At 43.3% G+C, this 17,594-nt stretch overlaps 1 protein-coding gene across 2 annotated transcripts in view; it reads right to left on the minus strand.

Annotated features, from left to right (window-relative positions):
• Positions 1 to 17,594, minus strand: part of TPRA1 (transmembrane protein adipocyte associated 1) — a 102,155-nt gene that overhangs the window by 48,206 nt on the left and 36,355 nt on the right. The window contains exons 1-2 of one of the 2 annotated variants that reach the window (XM_086939280.1): positions 941 to 1,601; positions 174 to 364 (exon numbers count right to left, since the gene is read on the minus strand). In XM_086939280.1, coding sequence (XP_086795406.1) covers positions 174 to 352 — 179 coding nt within the window. In that variant the 5' untranslated portion in view covers positions 353 to 364; positions 941 to 1,601. Of the gene's footprint in view, positions 1 to 173; positions 365 to 940; positions 1,602 to 17,594 lie in introns of those variants that run through there. The other variant, XM_086939279.1, reaches the window with a different exon arrangement.

Here is a 17,594-nt window from a genome sequence, read left to right on the forward strand (position 1 = left end):
GATATCCAAAACAAAAGCTGATGTTGGCTACAATTTTTTAATAAAATATTTATACTGTATAACTTAATGAACAAGCAAAACAAACAAAGCATGACAACTTAGGGGGTGACTAAAGTAAAAAATAAACAATCACTCAAGGAAGAAACCAGCCCCGTTCATGCTCTTGGTCTCACCTGGACTTTCCAATGTCTTCGTATAATATAACCAGGCACATGTGCGGAAGTGTAATGTTGGTGTCGTTGGTTGCGGGCTTCGTTGTTTGCATGGACGTCACATCCGTCCCAGTCACGGAAGCACTGGTGTGATTGTCCACCAACGGAAAGATTGTTGCAGACTCCGTGAACTCCAGCATCCTGCCTTCAATCTAGGAAGCAGAGAAGAGAAAGGAGTGTGACTTCAAGTGAAGAGTAAAGGAGCGGCTTTCTAATGAGTGCACATCCTCAGTAGTCACCCATAGAGTAGGTGCCTTTGATATCAGGATTAAAGGGCGCGAGGCGATTGGGCGTTTTTATGATACAAAGGTCTACACACATTGGATATGCTTTCTCTCTTAAATTAAGCCTCCATCAGTGTCTTCGATCAGGATGACTGTGTTGCTTTGTAACCAGTACTGCCATTGTGAGGTTTTAATTGCTGTATTAGCTAGAATCACAACAGTAAATGGTTGTGTTTGCCTTCCTTTGCCCACCTATAGGCACAGTATGCATTCAAAAGTCTGTTCTGCAGCACATTGCATTTTCTGCATAAGAGTAGCACGTGTATCTTAATAGTCACATGAAATATAAGCAAACTCACGCAGCATCAAAAAACCTACAAGTGGTTGAGCACCTGATCCATTAACATTTTACAAATTCTGTACATAACTCATTAATATGCATCTTATTGTCTATGAAGCCTCTTGTGTTATTCACTATGCCACTGCATCTGCTGGAAGCCATACCTATGAGGGTCTGCGGCCTCTCTAGCGTTCTACGCGGACGCTCAGCTCCATCAGAGTTGGGTTAAGGGACCCTTATGAAGCCCTGTGACAAGTGGCTCCAAAGTTCAGTTTTTGGCCGAGAATCCAGGAGGTGTGTCCTAACACCTGACAGGTACTGAAGCTCTCATACCAGCACTGCCTGCTCAAGGCGCATTTGGACCTAGATAGAGACTGAGAGGGATTTTATCAAAGGGAACCAGGAAATTGTAGAGGTGGAAAGTCAAACTGAGGTGAAAGGAGACAAGTGACAGAGGGAAAGAGATAGAGAGGTCAACAGAGGGACAGACAGCGAGAGATGCAGGGCGAGTGAGATTGACGAAGAACAAAATTAAGACCGAGAGAGGGAGAATAAGAGCAAGGAAAAGTGAGGGAGAAAGGGAGGCAACCGGAGTATAAGAGAGGGAGAGCAAAACTAGAAGTCCAAATGAGATAGAGCGCGTGAGAGAGAGGGCGAATGAGAGCAAGAGGAATGGGGGGGACAGAGAGAGAGCGAGTGAAAGAGGAGGAATATGAGCAGGAGAATAAGAGAGCAAATACAAGAGCAAAAGAGAGAATGCGTTGGAGAGCAAGAGCGAGAGTGAGGGAGAGCGAGAGATCAGACGCGGTGCCAAGGATTCCTCAGTGAGCAAACACAGAAGAGGGCATAATAAAACAAAGAGACAAAGTCCATGCCGATCAGCTGGTGATTCACAGAACATTAACCAGGACAGGCAGCTAGAACATTCACTTCTCCATGACTGGTCACAAAATCTAAGAACCAAAATAAAGAAGGAAACCTGTACAGAAAATAAACATTCAAGTAACACCATGCTAACGCAGTGATGTCATTTGTGCGAAGGAAAATTCACCGATGGCATTTCAGGTCATATCCAGTTAGTCATCATAGCTGGTGAGTAACTGATCTATCCTGATCATGTAATCACTCACCACAAGACTTCTTACACAATCTTTCAAGGTTTGCTGGATTAGTGGGTGGAGGTTTTAAACATGTTTAGAACGAGCCAGGCCATGCCACTAGAATGCAATATACAAATCACTCATACACACAACTAACTATGTAACAATATATGTAGGGTGCAGTGACACAGAATTTGTCTAGCTAGAGCGGGAGGCCGCCCTCTTTGATTTACGGCATGGAACAAGCCCCCTCTAGATCTTTGTGCTGTTAGTAATTCAACAATATTTTAAAAAAAGGCTGAAAACTGGCTTTTTAGACAGGTCTAAAAAGACGGAACAAACGTTCTTTTTGACCCGTTGAGTGCGCCGGGACACTCTGCGGAGTAGTTCTGCGCAGTACAAGTTGCTTTCATCATCATCAACACACCAGGTGTTATCACAGACATCAAGTCGTCTGTGAATACCTTCAGCCTTTGGCCTAACACGTGTTATCTATCTATCATTGTCTATGCATCTTACCAAGGTCTGGAAAACTAGAGGGAAGATGCCACACTGGACCCTAAAGAGGAAGAAAAGGGGGGAATCGGACAATGCACAACCTTCTGCCAAGACTGTCTTAAAAAGCTTACACCTTGTTTCCCAGGTCCCTTGTTGCAGAAAGAACAAGACTTATCCATCTCAGTAGAACAGGGATGGGGCCCTCAAGCTACCATATGATATTTCTCTTAGCACCAGCAGACCAACTGCTGAAATGTGTGTACCATACAATATTCTGAATGAGAACAAGCCACACAATACTACACATTTGCAATACGTCTCTCTCCCTTCATGCTAGCCCAAGGCTGTGGTCTAAAAGTGGTCAGAAGCAGACCGTGCCTTGGATAACCAAGTGGCAGATCTTGTGAGCAGACACAGCACGCTTCAGGAAGCACAAGATGCAAGAACCCTTGCAGAAGGCAACAGGGACTGAGAAAAGGCAGTGGCATGAGAGTCCATCTGCTCTGCACCAAATTCACTACTTTGAAGTAGACTTACATAGCAGCCATTACACCGAATGCCACCATACAGGCAACACATCAACACTGCAATGAGATTCTTGAGGTTGGTGGGATAGAGTGAGGGTTGGTGTTAACTTTAGGACCAAGGTTAGGGTTAAGGGTACAGATGAGGTAAAGCTTAGGGTTAAGATTAGGTTTGGGGTGGGAAAGGTCTAGAGTGGTTTGAGGGTAGTACAAGGTGAAGGCTTAGGGGCATTAAGAGGGTTACAGTATGCGTTAGTGTTAGGCTTAGCTATGTTTAGGTAAGGTCTAGACATAGGTTTAAGAGTAATGCGAGGTGGAGACTTAGGGGGATTACACTTGTTATGGTATGGGTTAGAGTTAGGTTTTTGAGTCGGGGGAGGTCAAGGTTATGGTATGGGGTAATGTTGTGGCCCGTGTGGACAAGGTGTTGATGCACTGACTAATAACACTGCATACATACATAACGGTTGGGTGGAAGTTCGATTTTCTGAGTACTTGGATGTAACGCTATCCTATACTATGGCGTGAAACTGGCACTAGAGCCTGGCACTCTCTCACAGTGGCCACCATAGAAGCAGTTGGAGGACAGTGTCATCCGCACACGCCCTGCCTGCGTACTAGGAATGCTGCACGGGTATGTGGTCTATCAGGAAGTATAGAGACTTTCTGTGCCTAGGCATGTCTGACAAATATTGAATAACTGCCATAGAGTGCTTGCTGTCACAGTCTGCAGGTCTTACAATGACCCAATTCAATCTCAGACGATTACCCTAGAATGAGGAAAAGCAAGAGCTGCTCTTCTGGGATTTGAAGCCGCGACCTGCAAGTTTCAGAGACCAAAACGAAAGAATGTGTTTTTTCATACTGCAAAGAATGAACCAATGCAATGTATGAGATTTTTTTTTAATTCATGGAAAAAAACACGCTTTTCTTGCTAAAGTAATTAGAATGAGTTGGATGACTGGGATGCGGCATATTAAATACAAATGCAAAAGCGTATGCTTTCTGAATTGGCACATTTCTTACAGAAGCTGTTAATACAGTATTAGAGAAGCCAGAAATGCAACATGTCACCATAGGATTAATGTGAGCCTTCATTCAGCAGTGTGCAGTGCACCCATTACAAGGTTGGCCTAAACATGATGTTGAGCATGCATTTTGCAACTACACAGAGCAAACATGGCCCGACATATTCGGATGCTGACAGAATATGCTCAAGTTATTGGACATTACTTCCATTCGTGAAGTCCACAGTCGGCCACTGGTATGCCCTTGTTGCATAGTCTGATACCTGGGGTCTGTTCCACACACCCTCAGTAATTCCACCAGTGGCTGAGAGTTCTGGGATGAGAGGTAGAGGATGCTCTGGTCTATGGATATTGGCCTCATGGTGGGACCTGCTTGGGATGAGGTTACTTGATGCAATAATATATATATATTATACATAAAGTAACATCAACATGTCTTTAGGATTACCATCACACGCGTTGACAGCACTGGGCTCTGGGGGATTGATACTGAGACCAGAGCACAAGGCCAGTGGGCTTTTCGACCTGCTTATGTGTTTCTTGAGCTATTAATACGCACTTTGCTCAAAATCGCAGATTGTCTGACCTCCCCATGAAGGATGATATGAGGGGATGGTTGTTTGCTATAACTAAGTACTTGACGTGCCAGTTATACTATAAAGGTTTGGTCTACTGTGTACTGCTGAGGGGGTTATGGGACTTTGCCTCAATTATGCGTGTTCCTTATGTTTAGAAGCCGGGTGCACACTGTTTTATCATGTTCATTGTGTAATAGACATGACCAACAGTAAACAGGAGCTAGGGTTCTGCACTCTGCAACTGCACCCCTGAGGTTTGTCAAATTCAGTAAACTTCGCACATTACCAAGTTGGGTGAAGTTTTGAGACTTTGCCAAAGACATTGTTTCTTCACCTGGCCAAGGAGTCCTCCATGCAGCTGCATGCTCACGACTGGAAGGTAAGGCCACTCGACTGCAGGGAATTGTATCACTGGCAGCTAGGAGGGGTGGTTTACCAGCTTTGCCCACATCTAGCCCTAAGAGTCAAAGGGCTACTCCACACTTTACATTGGTAATTCTCTGCTGCCGGAAATCCAACCCTGGCACGGTATTTCACACGTAGGGTCTAGCATTTCTTCATTGGCTTACATACATTGACACGTTATTAAATTATGCAAAGAGGAATTAAAGGGCAGCAAAATCTTAATTCTTTTTCAGACTTCTCTATTAAGAGGAGTCATTGACATTCACTAGCTCATGCTTTTTTTTTTAGGGCAACTCAAAGTGTACACACCCTTCCTCTAACTCGGGGGTTAACATAAGTAGCAGGACAATTTGCTGCTGTGACCGTAAAATGCTGGACTAGACGTGGAACTGCGTGGAGCCCCAGAACTGCTATACTCTCTGAGAAAGAACAGAATGTGGACCGCCCTGAGTTGACACCTGCCCTATCTTCTTGGACCAGATTAGAGGTCCAGTAGAACATGGTCTTCTATAAGGATCTATTGTTGTGTCTCACAGCTCAGAAGGCATCAGTGGCGACAAGTTGCAGAGGACAAATACACTGCAAGACACAGCCTGTATCATAACACTTAAAAATAAGGTTCTGATGACGAGAACACGTCAGTGAGGTGCAGCAAAAAGAAACCTTTCCAGGATAAAAGTGAAGAGCAAACAAAATCTTGTAAATTCTTCATTCAGTAACCCTCTCCTGTGAAATGCCCATGGTGAAACTGGTAGAAAGTGGAGATAAGGAAGCCAAAGTTACAGGGTGCAAATAAATGCTGGAAAGAGTCCAGCATTGCAGGACAAAGACTCCCGAACCACCGTGGAGCTGATGATGGGTGATGTGAAACTGAACCAGAACAAAACTACCTGCAGGTAATGTAAGAATTCAAATGCGGCGTGGTGAGGACTCACCAATAAAACTGCAACTCCAAGTCACCTAACCTCGAACACAGACCTGCAAAAGTCCAAATCATTATTGTATAACACTCAATCCTAAGTCTTAACTCGCTCTATGTAGTCTACATAAGTGAACGCAAAACCTGCAGCCCTAATAGTTTAACCCAAAATCCATTAAAAAACAAAATTCGAAATGTCCTGAACTAAAAAAAAACAATTCAGACTCTCAAATGTATTACAGTTTTAGGGTGTACTGGTAGCCTCTTTTGATGGCTGGTTGAATCCACAACGTTCCTGCACATTATGCAACAAACGCCTACTTCTAGTTAGAGCCTCGATTATCACTACCAGTGTGCACGGGAATTGCCTCTGTGGCGCGGGGATTCTGGGAATGGTCTGATCCTGCCCACGCCCATTACTGAGAGACTCTTCTATATGGTATAAGGCAAATGACAAGCAAAGGCGGAGGTCAAAAAATGCAAGACGACCAACATGTGCACGCAGCTCACATAGGTCAACCAGCACACCATGTGCTGCACCTTGGCTTCGACACATTATCCAGAATAGAAATCGTGTTCAGGATCAACCAATAAGCTACCCTGAAGCAAGAACACTAGCAGTTAGGCGAGAGGCTAGAGAAGGCGTTGTAAGGGGATGCTACCTGCTTGGCAACCAGCCTCTTTCTCCATGCGTGAATACAGTTGGCAATAGCACTCAACGGTTTGTAAGCTAAGCTCATGCTAGGGTAGTGAGCAGGTGTGCACCGAAGACTATACTATTCCCTTAGTGTCACCACTCATGGTGGAGAAGAAACCCTTTAAGTACCATAGGCCCCATTATCCATTGTACATCTGCCTCAGGGGAACATTAGAATAACCCCCTTTGTTCTGAGTCCTTGGGGTGATGTCCCTTCCAATAAAAGGGATCCTAGATTTTATTAATCTTATTCTTACCGGCCAAGCTAATGACCTGAGACTACTTCCATCCTAAATTACAGTGACCCCTTGTATAGCATGAAGGAAAGGAAATGGATCCAGTCAACCATTTGAAGATGGGTTTGTTACTGGGATTAGGAGGGTTTGCAAAAATTGATTCTGCAGCATAGCCCTGGCTGCTGAGCTACCGAGCTATAATTTGGTTGGGAACTCACAGGCACCGTTCTAGCAATTCGGCACTGAAGTCCAGATTTGTAAACACGAGCCATATGTACTAGCCTGGTTTAGATATTGCATGGTATAACACTGAGCAAAGGAGTGCTCTTTACGAATGCAAAACCCTAAAAAGCAATGTATTAGGTGACACAGAGTTGCAGGATTTTACGTATGGCAATGCTGCCAAGTTAGGTCTCCCCAAAAAGTACTTGAGTTGACTTCATATGATCTGGACCACAGTGGCGAGGCTATTAAAATACTGCATTACGATAGGCCTTTATTCCCTTCAATAGGTGCCATTCATTCGATTTGAGAGTCTCTGCGACGTTAACATACCACTCCCATAACACCTGCCTTGAAATCATTATGAAGACATTAATTAACTATATTCCCAAATGTTCCCTATGTTTCGAAACTCCTGGACGCCAAGTAGTCCCCTCTTTCTGGCATCACAAAACTCTTGATTGGTCTTTTAGGTTGCAGGCCTCACTCCCGTGATTTCTGTACCCAGGTTCATCTATCTTCAAGTGTTAGTGAGTGTAAAAAATGTGACTTTCCAATCAGTAACAGACAGTCGACTACTGTATTGATTTACAGCATTTGTATAGCGCCTACAGATTGAAAACTACACAGTGTAGTCATGGGTTGTGTGATTGGAAGGTGTGGAGTTCCCAGTGTACCATTCGGGCCCCCATGACGACTTAGAGCTGCGGCGGCGCGAAACATGCAGGACTTGCTATAGCATTCCATTAGTCTCGAAACTTCCACAACTTCCTTGATCGAATTAGCTATTGATGTCCAATCTAGCTCCACATCTCTCACATATAGCATCATGCCATCTGCTTATAGGGACATGGTGCATGCTGTGTCCGCAAGCTATATCCCCCATATGGGTCTACCCGATCTTAGTTTGCACACTAGGGGTTTTATAGGTGGTGCAAACCATATTGGGGATACCAGGCACCCCTTGATCAGCCTTTGAATGATGTGAGGTGGAGTGGACTCACCAGATTCAAACCTCAAAAGTTCAAAATAAAAAACAATATAAATCATACATGCACACCCCAACAGGCTACCTCCCACTAACACCTACAACAATAACTGGGCTGTGTGGCAGCCTGAAAAAGAGCACTTTTTACGACAGCCTGCTGGCAAAATTCAGGCAGCTTGAGTAGGTTTCTTCCTATTATCTGCAGAACATGTCTGACTTTTCAGGGGATTCACAAAGAATCCCAGAGTACTCCTATAATTCGATTACAGTTGTAGATGTCTACAGGTTAAAACTCACAGGTGCACATTTATCACCTGCTGAAAAATCTGATGAGCATAGCATTATCACATTTACCACTTACATTTTTAGAGCTACGTCTTCGCTTTTATCACCCTCTAAAGACAATTACTCCTGCCTGTGACGGGAGTAGTTTTGTGTATGTTCGATTGCAAAATAATGGAATAGACACAAATCTGCGAGTCTGTAGATGTACAACAGACAAACATCTTCACTCTATTACCCACTTTCCTGCACATAACTCTATACTTTAAAATGTTTTAATTTACTACAGTTGTGCTTACAAAATTTCAATAAACCTGGAATCTGCCAATCAAGATGGGGTATTTTAAATCACTTATGGATTTTTTGCACACCCAAATGCTACTTCAGTGCGACAAGACCTTAGTGATCAGGTCGTGGACTGGGATTTTCAGTTGGATCTTGTTCGCGCTATATGAATCTTAATAAATGAAGTACCTGAAGAAATAGGGACTGGTCGCTGGCAAGATCTAAGAATCGAGTTGGGACGCCAGGTGATGAATTTTGTTCGCCAAGTAGCCTGAGCCCAGCCAGTGAGTTGCCTTGCAGACCAGATAAATATACTTTGGGTTCAGTATCTTTTTAGCAGGCAGCTGATGTGAAGACTCAACCACTGTTGCAACACTCTCCTCTATGCAAGTTCTACAGGAGTGTGGTTGTGACAAGCTGAAGACAGCAGAAGCAATGGGATGGGTAGTCTGACATCTAAAAGCAACGCAGGAGTTCCACCAAGTCCCTGCACAAAGGTTTTATAGTGTTACTAGGCCGAAATAGAGGTACTGGGTTCTAGTTAATGCAAATTTGATTGCAAGTAGCCTTTCTGTGGAGTTTAACTGCAAACTAAGAAAAGGCCTGCTATTTTAAAGTCTTACCGTCTGTGGTTCCTGCGTGTAATCCAACAGGCTCAAGAAACCGAAGACTTTTCTACATTTCTTCTTCTCTTCTAGCATGTTAACTAGTCACCTTTTTAACGGTGCATATGAGTTTTGGAACCAGTTAAAAGTTGCCTTTGCTGGCTGAATTTCACAGAAGCTGAGGAATTCCTTTTGTGGGCTGGTTTTGCATTCTGTAGCCAAAAATAGTCAGACTTCTAAGTATCTGCAGGCTGTAAAACTAACTTTAAATAAAGCAGAAGTGAGATTTCTATTTATAGTACTGTAAGGTGGAATAGACTCGGGCGGTGGGGGGAGGCGGCAGTTGGAAAGGAAGTAGTTGTGAACAAAATAGACTTTCTCCCCAGCTCAATGCTGTCTACACCTACACCATGCACAATATGGAAATAACATACCGATAATCAATCAATGTTGGTGTACCTTGTGCGTAGCTCAAACTGTGTTACGATATTATCAGGATGTGGACACATGATATATACTTTATTTTATCCACAAACAACAGCCTCAAATTTCACTGCTTTTTAACAATTGTCTCGATATCATGGGATACAACTGCTCTGCTAAGACCTTCATCCTCTTATATTTTGGCCTTGGTCCCCATCTATCTTGCCGCAGCTCCTGGAGAAGAGGCCATGCTCCGCGGTGTCATTCAGCTGGAGTGCTGGGTCACCTGCCAGGCAGTGTTTGGGGGACAGTCAATGTTAGATGGTCATTGTGTATTCCAGATCTGTACATCTGTCGTTTCATGGACTCTAGTCGAGGGATGCGTCTGGATAGGTGTTGTCCCTCGTTGAGGCTTTGGAAGCGCTTAAGAAGCAACTGGGTATCCCCAGGACTGTTTTCCACTGCCCAAGGGTCGGTAGAGTTGGCCCTACTATTAGAGTAGGCACCAACAGGGTGAGCAGAGGCCTGGAAATACTGGGGGCGCCACATGGTAGCTGGTGGTTTTGGGGTCTATTACGTTATTCCCCCGCTGCTTGTTTATTTATCTGTGTCCCTACATCACAAGGGACCCATCCATAGCTCGCACATACGTGAGTGTCTTTGCCTTAGTCATCCCACCAATTTGGTGAGGTGGTACATAAGAACACCAACGTTCTGGTGCCTGAGTACCAATACCAGGGTCTGTGATCGTGTTCCATGGTATGTGCCCCGAAAACCATTACAGTAATTTAAAATTCAAATACTTAAGTCAGTCCAGTTGTAGCTGTTATTTACCCAGGATTCGACAATGAGTCAGCTATGTAAATACTTACTCTGAAGCTGTACAACAAATTGCTAATACCGCCTTAAAAAGCAGACAGTGGTCTAAGCCCTGAACAAGGCTGCTATTCAAATGTTGACTTAAGTGCAGAAACTGCAGAGGGGCGGTCAGACCGGCAGAAGTGAGTTACAGTTTGTTCCAAGGAAGGGAAGCGCACCGATAAGGGATTGATATGTTGATTAGGCCAGAGGAATTCTTTGAAAAAAGGAAATACAGACAAAGGCAGGAAGATCACCAACCAATGTAAGTGGTAAACAGAGGAAAAATATATTTATTTCATTTTCCTCTTGTTTGAGAGTTGCACCATTACATGGAGCCTATAAAAGGGAAGCTGTTTTGTGCCCTAGGGGTTACTCTGGTAAGGTGAAGTAGAGGCTAAAACCCCATGTTCTAACACTACGCCAGTGTGGTTGCATGCGTCATAAAATGGAAGTTCGCATTTGATTGAGGGCTGTACATGGATTGAGACACTGGGTGCTCCCTTCTCTAAGGGAGAGGGTGGAGAAGAGCTTGGACACTGAACTGAAGACAGGGAGCAAGCAGCTCACTGCAGCAGTATAAATGGGTGTGGCCTGAGTTCCTGAGGCTGACTACAGAAGAGATGCCCTGGGGTAAACGCAGTCAAAGAAAAAGTCCAGCTACAGGGCTAGGTTCCAAAGCTACACACCCCAGTTTATGGTGGGTGCCAGCCTCATTGAGACAACAGTGTTTCAGATGGTACAAGAATTGTTAGTTTAAGTTCCATTTAGTAGTCATCACCCAGACGGTGGTGACTAATTCAGCTGTGATCAGAGTTGTAGGGAGCGGACATCTGTTTCCCACACTATGGTGAGAAATTTATTTCACAAAATCAAGTGTTGAGAACGACTGATACTTTGCTGCCTCTGTGCCCTGGAGAGGAGGTTGAACTCAGTTGGGGATAAGCACCATCTTGAAGGGGTGGGAGGGCCGATAAAGAAGTGAACGGCTAAGAGGGCTTTCCATGCTCAAGAAGGAAGTAAGTGGGACAGGCTGTTTTACAATGCATGTGACCTTTTTAGTACAAGAGGTTTCAGAATGAAGCATCTAAATATATGTGTGTCGAACATACTCTGACAAATGGGTACATGAGAAACAAAACCACTGGCAGTAGTACAATGGAGTTCTTTAGAGATAGAAAGACCCATTCAGGAGATACTCAATGTTTATAGGATGGAAGGTGAAGCATGCTATTCAAATCCATGATCACGACAAGTTCAGAAGAGTGCCTCATTATCCATTCTCTCATCTTCAAGACCTGAATAAAGAGTGCCCACTAAACCTCAAAGACCCGCCCAAGCAACAGAGAAGCAGCAACAAAAGAAAACAAGACCATCATTACAGCACAACTACATTAACTGGCTCCCTTACCACTCCAAGCATTTCATAAGAAGTCAAGTCAAGCCTGGTTTTCATTCTCAATTGCTAAAGACAGAAGAGAACAAATAAGTCACCACCAAATGGCACCTGAATGCTTATCTAGGCACATCAGAAACATCTCCACCCCTAGAGAAGAACCCCAAAAAATGATAAATGTGAAGAGTTTCTCAAACACTTCCCTGATTCAGAAGAGACAGCTTTGTCATGAGCACTATGCCTTCATATCCCCCATCTAACTATGCAACTATCTGGAAAGCCTTCATACCCATCGCAATAAACTTGCAAAACCCATAACATTTTCATGTCCACAAACTACTGTGGTGACCCCATTACAGCCATAACAGTTAAGGACTGTATTACTATCTTTCAGGACACCTACAGTGACTTGATCAACAGCCCCAGAGACCAAGGCATATTCTTAAATTCAATGAAAACCAGTCACATCACACCAATAATCTAGAAACCTATTGTAAAGACCACCCAACCATCAAACTACCGCTCAATCTCCAATCTGACAGGAGTCATAAAATAAATATGGAGGGTCAACGAGTTAATATCTTGAAGGAGTGCTTACTGGCAAACTACTGACACTGCTTCAGAGTCAGATTCAGCATTGTAACAGTGACGTATATGTATAGGATGCCAAACATATACTGGACAGAGGCAATGCATGTTTAATGCTGCTGCTACACCCACAGGCAGGCTAATCAAGACATTAGACCACCACATGGCTACCTGTGGAAAGGTTCGGAGCTGTTTAACACCCTTCCTTACTAACAGGCATGTAATGGCACAGACAGAAGACAATACCAAGATCACATCCGAAATGGTATGTGAGGTCTACCACTAGGGCTCAGTTTACATGGACCGTTATGTAATTCTAAATGACTCAGGAATCACTGTCTAGCCAATGCCAATTATTAAAATGCTTTGAACTTGCTTCTTCTAAACCCCTCCAGCACCAAAATTACTCCTCATTTGAACCGCTCTTAAAACCAGATTAAATCCCTCCACCCTGGACAAACTGAAATTAAGAGTAATTTCTCCCCTCTAACCTTCTCCTTTGGGAAAATCATTGGGGCTCCCTATGGATTCAGCCTCATACACCAACAAGGTGGCAAAAGTAGATAGCTTACATTTTCATGCCTCAAAGATCAGCCCCCCCCCCAGTTATTTCACCCCAAACATCTCAAATTAGCCACCTACTTCCAAGGTAAGGCCAGGCTAGACTTGGAAATGCCATGCTGGCAGAGGTCCCAGCATCACAGTATCACTCAAACCGGTCCTTAACTCAGCGGTCATGCTTGTTCACTCACCGAGCAAATTTGATCACAACAAACCCTTAATTTGCATCCTCCGACGATTACCAATTGCGACCAGAACACAATTCGAAAGCTGCTGTCTGCTTCATAACACTATCCAAAGCAACAACATGCACTACCAGCGAGACCTACAAATATTCTCTGGTATCTCGAGAAGACTCAGAAGCTGAGATACAGTCCTACTCAATGCCTCTATATTCAGAACATCCAGGAGCAGTCGCCTTGGCCTGGCACTCTCTTACCTCTTAACAAAGAAAACTGACGTCACACGTTATTTTCAGGAAAGAACACAGGCACTACCTATTCAGACGATTCTTAAACGAACAATGGTTCAGGTCACCTTGGGCTTTTTGTTCATAGGACTATCAACACTAGGTTTCTGTTACCCTGTTTTGATGTAACTTGTTGTTTGGTCATGTTTCACTGTAAAGTGCCCCAACACCTGTTTGGTCCGGGTGTATTATTAAAATTGTAAAATGAAATAATAAACATGTTACCATTAAGTGCAGCCTAATAGCAAATACTGGCCTCCTTGGACTTAGAGCTGGATACAATCCTTAGTAGTGTGCAATGAGTGAGAAGCCACCTTTTGAACTGGATAGACTGCCAAGAGAAGCACCGGTAGTGCCGATCAAGTTCAAAGTACAATGATTAAGCAGCTAAAAGGGGAAGTGCATAATACGTCAAGTAAATTTTATTTAGCCACAAACGAGGAGCCTATGTTTAAGAAAACCAAATATCTACAAATCATTCCCACAAAATACAAACTTTCTAAAGCTCCAACAAAAATTAATTATTTACTAGACCCAATGCTGTAACCATCATATGAGAAAACTGAATCAGAGTAGGCCTAAATAGCACATAAAGGTGGTAGTTACAAAGATTTATAGAGATAAGCATGGAGACAAATGTCCTTTCTATTAGTAGATCTTGAACACCAGGGTCCAAGACTTCCCACAACATGTCTGCAGGAGCCACAGTCAAAGTTACAATCTCAAGGCCATAGAAGCAGAATATAAAGCTGTGGAATGTCACCCGGTACCATTGGACCATAGTGATCACCAACATCTCAAGATCTTAAACCATGATATGGTTGTGAAGCAAGGTGGATCCATGGATTTTATGTTGCCAGAATTTGAAGTTGCTAACAAGACTCACAATTGTGGTACAGGCCACAGAGGAGGACTGTATTGTAGTAGGTTGTGGAAGAAGCAACCTCCTGAAAATTCTATGGCAGTTTTGGTCTGGCAATGCCTTTTCAAAGAGGGAACAAAATACAGTCGAATTGTGAATCATTATAGCTTGCAGGAACTGTCACACTACACTATTTCACCTAGAATCACCCCGGACACCAGTCTGACACTTAAGTAGAGAACAACTTCAGAAATGATGTTCAAGCCCACTTATTCTCACTTTTGGTCTGGGGTGAGACCTGCTCTGTGGCCTCCCGCATGGCAGACTGGCAACCCTTACAAGCATCCTACATGTTACTGCACATCTCATCCAGTACTAGAAGTAATATGATCACAACACCCATCCTAATGGAACTCCAGTGGCTCCCCATGGCGGCATTCATATCTTCAAAAACCATTTGCATCACTTACAAAGTTCCATTTTTATTGCAGACAATCTCACCATCTCAGGTGGTTCTTGGAACATCTGCAACAAGGCAGCAGGCCTTTTGAATCTATGAACCCAGGATTGGGAACAGCATCCCCAAAACCATCAGGACCATTCCAACGCTGTTCCAATTAACAAAAGAGTTGAAGATGCACCTTTTTGAGGAACACTACATCACATGCTTTAGTCGTCCATGAACCAGGTATCTCTCTTATCATTCGTTGACTTTATGCTTAACTTTCGCCCTGTAAAATGCCCCACTACATTTCTTTCGCCCTGTAAAATGCCCCACTACATTTTGGCTTGGTTTAGGTTATTGAAATACCATACACATATATAGAAGTATCATTTGACATTCATGACAGTGGGTTCAACAGGTGTTTGAAATAATTCTGATATATGCTGGTTGTTTTCACACTATTTCATCTACTGTTTGAGGCAGGAAGGCTAGAAGTCAAAGCAAGCCGACATTGCTTAGGGAGGTCAAAGATTTCCCTTCCGAGTCTATGATGGCCAGGATTTCTTGAAAACCTCAAGGAGTCAGTTCCTGCTCCTGTGAAGCTGCAGAAAGTGCGGTCTGTCTCTCCTTTCATGCCTCATAAGGAGAAGGGGCACCTTTTGGTGTGGAAGGGTTATGGCAAGGCTGATGCCGACACCCTCCACCAAATGGACAGTGGGGTGAAGGAGCAGATGCTTTTGCTGAGGAGGAGGAGGTCTTCTCCGCCCGGTCTCAGGCAGCCCCAGGTTCGGTGAAAAAGTGTGTGTGTGCTAATCTGCAATGATTCTTAGCCTTACCAGGATGAGCAAAAAGTAGTATTGAAGAACCAGTTCCCCAAGTTTTCTTTTAACTCCCATGAATGATGCACAGTGGTGCTGCATTGTTAGGGGGAGGGGGGTCCAGAAATGTTATTGTCCTGGGACCATCCACCATAAAGCGGTTCACCCATCTGGCACAGCACACAATAGCGTGCTTGTCAATGAAGTTTACGTTTTTGGTCACTATTGGCCTACGCGAAGCTCCTGGGAAAGGCAACCCAGAACATAGTATCCTTTCTCTGTTACGAACAAGGTAATCTCTCTCTTATGATCCAATCTTCCACATAATGGCTCAAGTTTCTACCTTTGAGGCCCTAAATTAGACCTTTGATGCGGATGCTGCTGTGGCGGGGCCATTCCTCTGAATCCTCAACCCTGCCCTCTGACCCAGTTACTCAGATCAGCTACTTGTCTTTGCAGTTATAAAGATTTAATCTTTAACAAATATGTGTGGGAGGAATAATACAGCTGTACAGCTGCAGTGGTCAAATGTCTGGATACAGCAGCTATTTCCATGATTTGGTTTTCAATTGTATTTGAGGAGTACGTCTTAAATGTTGAGAATGATTACATACTGATCATCGCTATTTGATCGATGACATTACCCCAAAGCGGACCTTTTGCAGTATGATGGATAATCAGGTCTACCTGGAAGCCAATTCAAACAGCCCCCTAAACTGAGAGAGACATCCATATTCACAACCACAGATTCCGAGCCCTCTTGAAGTCAGTCACTCTCAGCAGCGCTCTTCATGTACAAGATTCCACCTACACAGGCCGCACAAAAAATCTACTTGCCCACTATCTATGGCCAGTAAGATTTTATCAGGTCAAGCTATATTTAGGACCTGCTCATCTGTTCTGGGGAGTTGACAAAGAACAGGTGTTCTGTCCAGTCAGAAAGTGAAGGAGCAATAAAGCTGCCTTTAAATCTTGTTCTTATCTTGTCACATTTGCTCCGTGTTCAGGGGCAGAGGTCAGAAGTCAGTTTACAATTACTTTTCCTTCTCTGACTACAGAGTTCCAGGATTTTGTAAAGTAAACTGTCTGACCTGTTGTATGAAGAGTGAAATGAAAGGCTGTTTTTTCATAACACACATTTAAATAGCTAATAAGTCAACTATACAAACATTTCTAAATATTTTTCAGTAGTTGTGATAGCTGATTTTTTGTACTTCTGTGAGATAAAAAATTATTTTAATAGAATGAAAAACATACCAGAACACTTGGTGATGTGCAAATGGTAATGTTTTCTTAAACCACATTTTTACAGATAGTTAATACACTACATAGTTTTATCAGTAACGCTGCAAGGTAGTGGGAAGGTTTTTGGCCATTACTTGGAAATTTACTGTCTGTAAATGACAGTGTGCTACAACATCCTGCTATAGTAATATATTTAATAAAAGGGAGCGTTTAAACATGAACTGAGAAACACCCCTGCACTGAGTGCAATGCTATCAGTAAACTGAGAGGCAAGTCAGGAATCATGGATACCCTATATATGTGGGCTAGATTCTTAGTACACATGGAGCAACCGTTTAGTCTGTTTACTCAAACAAAAGAGTTTTGTAAAGCAAAAAAGCTGAACTCCCATATTTGAAGGTGCACTCATATGTGAAAATGAATAAAAAGGTGACTGCGTAAAATACAATATTTGCTAATGATCACACAATTTGATACCAGTTTACGGGTCAAGTCTTTTGCTGAGGAGGAGGAGGTCTTCTCCGCCCGGTCTCAGAATAGTCGAGTAGATTATTGAAGTTACTCAATCTGAAGATATAGTAACATTTTTATGATTTTTGAGGCCTGCTACATGAACAGAAGAGTTCTATGCTCATTGATGTTTCAATTCAATCGAATGTGACAACTTTATTCAATATGTCTCCTTATTCATATTCTTTCTAACATGACCGCTCTACATTCATTACTTCATTCCCCCCTTCACCACAACCGCCACAACTATCTTACTTCAACTTGAGGACAACGACA

Source organism: Lissotriton vulgaris, chromosome 9 (genome assembly GCF_964263255.1).
Source record: "Lissotriton vulgaris chromosome 9, aLisVul1.2, whole genome shotgun sequence".
NCBI classification, from domain to species: domain Eukaryota; kingdom Metazoa; phylum Chordata; class Amphibia; order Caudata; family Salamandridae; genus Lissotriton; species Lissotriton vulgaris.